Here is a 10,783-nt window from a genome sequence, read left to right as displayed (position 1 = left end):
TGTCAGGGAAAATATTTGTTTACCTTTTTTTTTTCTTCCTTTCTTGCCCCTCGACTTGACCCAGCCCTACTCTCTCCCACATTTTTTGAGGGATCATTAAATACCCGTCCCTATCTCACAGGCTATCACATCCTTCCTCCCTTCCATTTCGCGCCAACTGCTTCTTCCTTCTTTCCTTTTCTTTCTCTCTCTAAATTATCCTCCATTAATCCTGAGTTTTCCCCCCATTTTTCCAAATTTTTTGGCGAAATTTTTGGGATCCCGCTCTTTCTTTATTGATCACTTTCAAAATCTTTGAAAAGTTTTCAAATTTCATCTTCCAACCTATTTATACCACCCACTGTCTTAATATCTTCCAACCAGAATCTGCTCTTATCTTCCAACCTTTTCAGGTAATGCCTCTTAAATGAGCAAATCCTATTTGTCTTCAATGATAGACTTTAAGGAAGCTGAATATTCCATTTGTTCTTTTAAGGAAGATGATAATGCCTTTTCTAAATGAACAAGTACTCATCTAAATCTATGTTGAAACTTTGACATTCCAAAATGACAGACAAAGTGAAAGGTTTTTTTTTTCGTTTCTGTACATTATCTTTTCATACCTTCTTTATTTTTCATTTCCCTACAGTATACAATGGATATTGAAGGAATGCTTTCTGGGGACATTGTTGCACAACGTCCTCTCTGGTGAAACAAACTTCAACTTAGTTGTAACAGTATACAATGGATATTGAATTTTGTTTTTTCTTTTCTTTAAATTATTGTTTCATACCTTCTTTATTTTCTCTCTATCCAGGGTGGAGCGTGATTTTTTCGGCTATACTTCATCTACTTCTGCTGCAACATCATCTGAAATGATGAACCACAATCACGTATCTAATAAGTAAGTTTGGAACTAATTTGAACTTTACTGTTTCATTATTGTTTTACTTAAAATTATAATTTGGTGAGTACACATTTTAATTTACCGGAATCCAAACTCTAGTGAGTACATATTTTCATTTACCAGGAACAAAACTGTTTCCTTACCTAATAATAATTTACCTGTGCCATTTATATGAACCAGTAACAAATGTCTAATAAGTATGTGTGGAAGTCATTACATATTGTTGTTTGTTGTGTACTTATAACCATCTCTTACTTTACGGTAAATAAAAATGTGTTCTGGTTCAGTATACATGAATACTTAAAATTTTGGTGAGTACATATTTATGTTTACCGTGAACAAGAATATGGTCAGTAAATATTTATGTTTACCGAAAACAAAACTGTTTCCTTACCTAAATTAAATTTTCTCCTGCCAATGATATGTTTTTCTTGTTCTGATTTATCCGAAAACAATTTTTTTCTGAGTAAAGAGTTTTGTTTTGTGCAGTCTCCCACGGGATTTTTCAAGAAATTCCTCTCTCTTGGTTGAGGATGCATGTACTGCCATTGTCAGGGCTAAACCTCTAAGGTCTGCTAGCTGGCCTGAGGTGTTTACACATTTGGGGCAGGAATTCCCTGGAGGCGCCAACGCCTTTCGAAATGCACTTGGACGATATTCAATAAAGCACGGGTACAATTTTAATTATTTGAAGAATGATCTTGATCGTATTACTTGCGTATGCAAATCCCCAAAATGTTCTTGGACCATTCACGCTGTGGCTCCCCTGAAGTCAAGGTCAATGTTTGTTCTAAAAGCTTACAACCCTGTGCACACATGTCAAGACTTTATAATGTCAGAGAATAAGCCAAGATTATCAACCGAAACTGTTAGCTTATTAATAGTCGATGACATTAGGGAGAATCCGACCAAAAGTACTAAAGACATTGTCAGATCTTTCAAGAAAGACAATGGAATTCAACTCAGCAACTACTATTCATATAAGGCTCGAAACAGGAGTATTTCTTTGGCCTATGGGGAGGAAGTTGATTCTTATGCCAAACTCAACTGGTATGTTGATGCCCTACCACGTTCTAACCCTAATAGTGTAATTGATTTTCAAGTTGATAAAGATTCCCACCGTTTTGTTCGAATATTTATTGCTCTTGGAGCATGCATCCAAGGTTTCAAGCACTGTCGCCCATTGATATTTGTTGATGGTACTTTTGCGAAAACGAAAGACAATGGGTGCATTCTTGCAGCTGTAGCGAAGAATGGCAATGATAGTAAGTATTTTACCAATATTTTTCCGTCCGGTACACAATTTTATTTACTGGCTTTTTTTTTTATTTCCTAACCTAAAGATTTAGGCTGAAATATTAATTAATTTCCTGTTCTTCCTACTGCAATATGTACTTTACAGGTTTTTTTGTTCTCGCCTATGCTGTCGTTGATGTAGAAAATGATCTAAACTGGACCTGGTTTTTTTGTAACTTGGCGAAAATGGTTGATATTAGTGAGTCTTTGACTTTTATTTCGGACAGGCACAATGGTATTATAAATGCAGTTTCGAACATTTTCCCAACCGCGCACCATTCATTCTGCGTTTGGCATCTAAGAAACAATTTGAATGTACGTGTAAAGAATGGTGCGAAGAAGTCGGACTATTTCCAATCCCTCATGTTTAAGGCGGCTAGAGCCCTTACTATATCGGATTTTCAGAAGTACACTTCTGAACTCGTAGTCATGGGTGGCAATGTCGTGGATGCATTTCTTCACTCTGTAAATCCGGAACATTGGGTTGATGTTTTCTTTCCAGGAAAAAGGTACGGTTTAATATGTTCTTCGCTCTCGGAATCCTTCAATTCGTGGATAAGGGATGAGAGAGTTCTTCCAATAACCGTAATGCTAGATATGTTAAGGATCAAAATTATGAACATGATGAATGCCAGAAGATCTGAGTCGGCAACTTGGGACTCTTTCTTGTGCCCTAAGGTCAACGAAAAATGCAGTCTAGATTCAACGTTGCCTGTAGCTGGAAGTGCATACAATCAGGTAAATTTGTGTATGAAGTAATGTCCATGCCGAGTCACTCTGTGGACCTTGGGGCTCTTACATGCACATGTCGTAAGTGGCAAGTCCAAGGTATCCCTTGTGAGCATGCCATATTGTGTATTAAAGTGCATGGAGGTGATTCATCATCCTTTTTTGATCCCGTTGTTACAACGGATGCATACTGTAAGACTTATAGTCATTCCATAAACCCTGTCCCATCTTTCGATCAACCAACAACGTTTGAGGAAGCCAGCAAGATACTTCCTCCTTTAACCAAGAAACGTCCGGGCAGACCACGTTCTGTAAGAATTGAAAGTTCTGGAAACTTTAGAAATAGGCAGCGGATATGCGGTAGGTGTAAAAAGCTCTCTTACAACAACCGTGCTTCATGCAACGAAGCGATTTAGTGATTGAAATCGTTTTTATATCAGCAGCAAAAACTAGGGGCACTCTACAACTTTGAAAAGCATTTACAGTGTTGGGAGCTTTTCAAATTTTTGAAGAGAGTCATATTTTAGCCTTGTGCTGCTTTGATTTTTTTTGTATCTTTTGTCGAACTTAATGTATTTGTGTTTAAAGTCAATGTATTATCTTATATTTTGTTAGTGTGTATTGTGCCTGAACATAATGCATTAGGTGAAACTTTTAGTTTTGTCCAGTACATTTTTCTATTTACCAGAAAGTTTAAGTTTTGTCCAGTAATTTTTTTTATTTACCGGAAAGTTTAAGTTTTTCCAGTGTTCAGAATATATTTTTTCTAAGTCAAGTCGAGTACATATTTTTATTTACCGAACATTATTTTATGTTTTGAGAATATATTTTTTCGAAGGGATTTTTTCTAAGTTTTGTCTAGAACATTTTTTTATTTACCGGAAATTATTTTGTTTCCCGGGTTTTTTTGGGACAAAATTTCTAAGTTTTGTCCAGTACATGTGGATTTTCCGTAAAAGTTCTAAGTTTTTTTGGGAAAAATTTCTAAGTTTTTGGGAAAAACAATCTTCTGCCCAAGCTTCGGCATGTTATGTTTTGAGTAAAAATATGTACTGAATACTTTTTAGTACAATTTGTTCTAAGTTGTGTCTAGTAAATTTTTTTATTTACCAGAAATAATTTGTTTCCCCGGGATTTTTTCGGAAAAATTTCTAAGTTTGGTCGAGTACATAATTTTATTTACCGGAAAGTTAAATTTTTCCCGGATTTTAGAATATTTTTTCCTAAGTTATGTCAAGTACATAATTTAGTTTAAAGGCTGAATATTTAGAGATCCTAACGACTGTTATAGATAATACATGGGTTGGCTTCGTTCTCTCTGACTTGGTATTCATTTATCTCCACCGGGGAGCCCTTTCGGCATCGGCCCACATTCTTTCTGATAATAAGAGTGCTACAATGAGGATAGCTAATCTTGATTTTCATGGCCGCTCTAAACATATCGCTCTTGACTACCATTTTGTTCAAAAAAAGGTGATTGGTAGGTGGTTCTTTTTTTATAAGATATGGTCCTACTCATGATCAATTGGATGAGATATTCACTAAGAGTTCGTCGCGTTTTCGATATTGGGACTTTGATAGAGAATCGTTGATAGGATAGAGACTTTTATAGGATAGAGACTTTGATCCTGAATCGTTGAATTAGTCTGAGTGATCCATACTCCGTCTGGATGATCGATACTTCTCCTTCAGCTCCCGCTCTTGAAAACGTGGGAAAAAAGCCTGCAAAGAGTTCGAAAACCTCTCCCACGCTCAAGACAATCAGAATGCCCTCTGCAGTTAAAGTATTGAGTATTGATTGATCCTTGGGAAACGTACTTTGTTGAAGATGATGTGATGCCCTTTTATAGGCTGCTTTGGACCGACTGTGATAGACGGTGTAACTGGAGCGGTTTTGATCCACCGTTTGGGATTAGGACTACTCTTCTGTAGTTAGGAGATTTGGGGTTTCCTTTTGAGTTTATCTCGTATTTTGGAGGTTTGGAAGTTCCTATGTTTAAGGATACTTCGTAACTATCCTACCGAGTTGATAGATTTTCTAGGAGATGTTTCCTCCTTTGAGATTATTGAAGCCCAAGTTAGTTACACACTTAGGATCGTAGCCGATTGAGATCCTCAGGAATATTCATGATTAAGCCGGTAAGCGTGCGGCATGCTTCTGCCTTCCCATGTTCAGGACGTAAGGCATCGGCCTTGCTTACATGGACCCCTTACACTTCTTGATAATCCTAGGGTAGACCTGGTTGTGTTTTAGGCATAACAGGGTTGGAACTCCTTAGATGATCTTGCCGACCACCCGATTCTGGACTTAGGTGACAGACCTGCTCGAACTCAACTGTCATGTTTCCTTGACGGGTCGACCCGTTGGACTTCTGGTCTTTTCTTGATTTCTTAACGTTAGTCAATGGTTGACCATTTTATGTATCATCAACGTCCACCACCATTAAGCACCACCTCCCATTACCAAGACAGCGTAATTCTTAGTATATTACTATCACCACCAATATTAAAACCACCATCACCACTACATAAAGTTCAAATTTCTCAAATTTTTATCTTTATGTGTTCATAAAAAATTAATAATTTTATATTATTTCATTTTAGTTTTTTATATTTATATTCTTTTTATTAATATAATGTAAAAGTACATTATTTTAATAACTACAATCGAAAATTACATTTTTTTTACCAAATGACACATCCTAGATTTTTAAGATATAAAAGCATTTTTTGTAAAGCATACCAAACGATTCAGATGAATTTTTATAAAACACTTTTATTTATGGGCTAATAGAATAGCTCATAATATGTACTTGGTCACTGAATTTTCCTCCAAGGGTGTGTTTGATAACACCTATTTCCACGAAAATAAAAGAATTTGCGTGAAAATATGTATTTCCACCGTTTGATACGAAGTATAATTCCATGGCTTTAATTCCCTAGAAAATCTATTTCAACGAAATAGTCCACTTTTTATTCCTTGACCCCCCCCCCCCCCCCCCCCCCTGTCGGATTAGCTTCCGTGGAAAGTGGAAAGTCAAAATTCAAAATATTTTAATATATTCGGATACTTGAAACCTAATATTTCTCTCCATATCTATATAATAAAACAGAAGGGAAAACGATGACTTAGACAAACATCCTTTTTTATTAAAGGATATTGTCTAGAAGTCCTTCTCAAAATTTAAAATATAGTCCTTCGTAGAAATAAAGTTACCTATTTAAAAAACAATAATCGTTTCCTTCTTAGAAATAAAATAACTAATTTAAGAAAAAAAAAATATTTCAAGGGATAAAAAAATAAATTAAAATCTCTTTCTCTCTCTTTCAATAAAATAATAACTAATTTAAATTCTCAAAAAAAAAAAAAAAAACTAATTTAAGAGAAAAAAAAACCAAAAAAATAATACAAAAAAATAATAACTAATAAAAATCTCTCTCTCTCTCAATAAAGTATAACAATAAATTTCGTAACATCTGATTGATACAAGTGTCTGTGCATTAGGGCACGGGATATACCCTAGTATGTTTAAAATGACATTTTAACCAAACATTTATCAAAACACACTTTTACTTTATACAATAGGCAAATGACATTTTTGACCTTCTTAACAAATGGCATGTTAACCAAGTTGCCAAAATGATATTTTGGCTTTATGTAAGCAAAATGACATTTTTACCATGTTATAATATCAAATTGACATTTTACCCTTATGTTGTCAAAATGACATTCTTACCCTCGTCCTAATACCAAAATGACTTTTTTACCCTTATGTGGTCTGAATGACATTCATACCTTTACGTGGAAAAAAAATTTGTCTACATTGTTATATTAAAATGACATTTTTACCCTTTTATATTAGTAAAATCTCTTTGCACGACATAAGATTGAAAATGTAATTTGGACAGCATAAGGATGAAAATGTCATTTTAGCAACATAAAGGTAAAAACGTCATTTTGACTACATAAAGAGTAAATAAAAGCTCTTAATTAAATATTATATTCGTAGAATTTAGTTGTCACCCAAATAACGGAGCTTGTAATTCCACGAAAAAATAAATGACAACCAAACGAAAGAACTCTCATTTCTACGGAATAAATTCCATAGAAGACTTTCCATGAAAACTTTTTATTTCGATGGAATTATCTCCCTGGTGTTAAACACAACCCAAAATAAAAAGCGTTTCTTGAGAGAGCTAAGGGAGAATCTACCTGAGGAAAACAATGGGTAGTTAATATTTACTTGCAATAGGCATGGGTGATGTTTGGATTAATGGAAAAGTGATGAGAAGAAAGAATTGGAAGATGAATTAATGGAGCACCAACTACCCTGAATTAATGCACAAATGATTTTTTTTATGAGATATATTAGCAAAGAAACCAACATCCTTACATACGCTACTGATTAAAATCAGAAAGAAACGATGGTACTACATTCCATATTTTTTCTGACTATATTTTCTATCCCATTTTGCGAGAGCATCGGCTTTGGAGTTGCATTCCCTGGGAGCATAAGTGAATATGATGTCTGTGAATTGGTTTTGTGAGAGTTAGTGACGTTGAGATGATTTTCGCGATTGCCAATGTAGTTTGTCACTCTGATCGTTGATGAAATTGATTATATTTTGATTATCGCTTTCGATGTGAACATGCTGGATTTGAAGTTGGATAGCCCACGGATAGTGTCTGCTACTGCTATGATAAAATTTGCTTCATCATCATGGATAATACATCCTATTCCACCTGGTTCCGCAAGTTTCATAAAAGAGGCATCTACATTTGTCTTGAGGAATTAATGCACAAATGATGAGGAGAAAGAACTGGAAGAGGAATGAATGGAGCACAAACTACACCAAGTAGGATTGGAAGTTCACAATATTCACCACCCAAAAGAGATGTCATAGATTGATTTGATGATTTATCAAGTAATTATCTATGATTTCCATGATTTATCAGCAACAAGATAGGATTAATTGCAATTGAGCCTGCTACTAAGGTTCCATTCCGGAGCACTATAATTTCTATTTCGCAACATTACTAGAGTCGATATCGTTAGTTTAGTGTTGGTTCCTTTCAAGGGATTTCGACACGAATCTACCGATTAGGACTCTGGTAGCTTACCCAAGCTAGTGGAGTCAATTTTGATGGCGTTGTGTCGAACTCACGTGAAGAAAATCAACATGAAATCCAGTATCTTAGGCAAGCTACTGGAGTCGATATTAATGGCACCAAGTAGAACTTCCATGAAGAAAATCGACACGAAACCACCGATTTGAACTTCAGTAGCTTGGTCTAAATCATTTGAAACCACCGAAAATGAACACCCAATTAAATACACATTTGTGCAAATTCTTATTATTAAACCCCAGATTTAGGTATAGCGAAAACTCTAGTTTTTGGTAAAAATCAAACCTTTAAGTAGATCGAGAGGGATATAGACTTTGCAACCGAGTGATTTCAGCTAGATTGAGGGAAAGAGATCGAGTGTTAGCATCAAGAGGGTCTTGAAATTGAGAGATAGAAAAGGAAACCAAGAGAGGGAGAAGAAGAGGTAAGAGCATCTCCAATGCAAGACTCAATCTTAAAATCTTAAGTGTCACCTACGTCTTTAGAGTTTTGTATGAAAAAAAAACCTCTCAAATGCAAAAACTCAATTGACATCTTATGATGATGTGGAAGCATTTAATTTTGAGATGTCTCAGTCACAAACTCTATCTTTGAGATCTCTTTTGATAGTCTTAAATTGTTAGTAATGGATATGGATCAGCCACCCGATCCATATGCCACACACGACCGACCCGGTCGGATCAAGTAAACCGGCCCCACCGGTTCCACCATATAGAAGATTTCAGAAGACCAACTATAATTTAGATTGATATCTTAGATAAACATCACTTGTATGTAACCTTTATCCAAAGATTTACCCTGATTGTATTATAGTAGGCTATAAATACTTGTAACCATTGTTGATAATAAACACAACAGAGAAGAATTAATCTATACTTCTTCTTTACTAATTCAGCATCTCTCTCTTTGTTTCTCACGTTCGATCTCCATCGAACTATCAAAGTGATAGTTCTCACATGGTATAAGAGCCAGAATATTTTTTTTTCTCTGAAAATAATTTATTTGTTTCTCTTATTTCATCATGACTACACGTACTGATGTTGGTTCTGACTACACTCCTGGTACTCCACCAAACTCCTCTACTATGTTTGGTATTCACCATTCTGATTCACCTACCACCATTCTGATTACCCCTCTGTTAAGTGGAGATAACTATGCCTCCTGGTCTCGAGGGATGAAAATGGCTTTACGAGCAAAAGATAAGTTCGGCTTTGTTGACGGTTCTATTCAAAAACCAACAACTCCCATTGACTTACATGCATGGGAGAGATGTAATGACCTTGTGTCAAGCTGGCTTGTCAACTCAGTCAATCCCAACATCCGTCAGTCCATTCTTTACGATGAATCTGCTGCAGAAATCTGGCAAAATCTTTATGAAAGATTTCATCAAACAAACGCGCCAAAGATCTTTCAACTTAAACGCGCTATTTCCACCTTAAAACAGGAAGGTTCGGATGTCTCAACTTATTTTACTCTTCTCAAATCACATCAGGTGGAGCTTTAATCTCTCCTTGCCATTGAACCATGTTTATGTGGTCACGGAAAAGCTCTTATTGATCGATCCAATCAAGATCGAGCTATGGAGTTCCTTCAAGGACTCCATGATCGATTTGCCGCTATTCTGAGTCAAATACTCCTGATGGATCCTTTCCCATCGGTCCTCAAAATTCATAGCATGGTCAAGCAGGAGGAGATTCAACAAAACTTAACAAATTCGGATCTCGCAAGCTCGGAAGCTGCCACCCTTGCTGTCGGACAGCAGTCCTCGGGCGGACGGTTTGATCGATCCGGTCGTCAAGACCGAATCCGACCAAAGCGAACCCGACCCTACTGTGATAGCTGTCATCAGCATGGTCACCTCCAGGCCACGTGTTATAAACTACATGGCTACCCGCCACGTCAGCGCCCTACTCAGCTAGCCGGTTCGGTAGTTAACGGTTCGGTTTCTAAACCGTCACAACAGGGGGCGCCTTCAGCGACTTCCATGACCCAAGAGCAATACCATCCTCTTGTTTGTTTATATGAACAAGGCAATGCTGCTGGAGGCACCTTGGTTTTGGGCACCACTGACCCGTTAGTCAACCTAGCAGGTATTTCTTCTTATTCATTACCATGGGTCATCGACTCGGGCGCCGCTAAGAATATTTGTGCGACCCTATCATCTTTTTCTTCCTATACGAAAGCACCTCCACATTACTATGTTCGATTACCAGACGGATCTCGTTCTCATGTCCTTCACATTGGATCCGTCTCGTTTGGTAAAGATTTTCTTTTACTTAATGTATTACAGATACCATCGTTTAAGTTAAATCTTATTTCCGTTTCTGAAATTACCAAATCTCTTGATTGTAGTGTTACTTTAGACTCTCAATCTTGTATCTTTCAGGTTCCGTTGACAACAAGGACGATTGGACTTGGTGATCCTCATGACGGACTCTACTTCTATCGCACGCAACCTAGGATATTTTCTACTTTTTCTAGTTTTTTTAGTAATTTCAATTTATGGCATTGGCGTCTAGGCCATCCATCTTTAGATTGTTTTAGTTTTATTGTTTCTAAAAATCCATGTATTAAGAGTGGATTCGTGAATAAAATTCCGTGTGATATTTGTCCGATCTCTAAACAACCGCGTCTCTCTTTTTCTCCTAGTACTTCAATTTCATCTCGACCTTTTGAATTAGTTCATATAGATTTAGGGGACCATTTAATATCACTTCAAATTTTGGTTGTCGATATTTTATTAC

The 10,783-nt window shown here is 36.3% G+C and overlaps 2 protein-coding genes across 2 annotated transcripts; both read left to right on the top strand.

Moving 5' to 3' along the window:
* The first annotated feature begins 634 nt into the window (after nucleotides 1–634).
* LOC147544233 (protein FAR-RED IMPAIRED RESPONSE 1-like) lies at nucleotides 635–7,708 on the top strand. The gene is made up of 5 exons (XM_086635660.1): nucleotides 635–687; nucleotides 797–883; nucleotides 1,376–2,151; nucleotides 2,289–2,920; nucleotides 7,502–7,708. Exons 1-5 carry the CDS (start codon nucleotides 635–637, stop codon nucleotides 7,706–7,708), a joined length of 1,755 nt encoding a protein of 584 aa, XP_086491786.1.
* A 1,352-nt stretch (nucleotides 7,709–9,060) lies between these two features.
* LOC147544232 (uncharacterized) lies at nucleotides 9,061–9,543 on the top strand. The gene has a single exon (XM_086635659.1). The coding sequence runs from the start codon at nucleotides 9,061–9,063 to the stop codon at nucleotides 9,541–9,543; it is 483 nt and encodes a 160-aa protein (XP_086491785.1).
* Nucleotides 9,544–10,783: the final 1,240 nt, after the last annotated feature.

This window comes from Eschscholzia californica, unplaced genomic scaffold (assembly GCF_041429995.1).
Source record: "Eschscholzia californica isolate CP2 unplaced genomic scaffold, dmEscCali1.0.p SCAF_4, whole genome shotgun sequence".
Lineage (NCBI taxonomy): Eukaryota > Viridiplantae > Streptophyta > Magnoliopsida > Ranunculales > Papaveraceae > Eschscholzia > Eschscholzia californica.
Note: the sequence above shows the minus strand (reverse complement) of the source record. Positions and strands in the feature narration are given on the sequence as shown.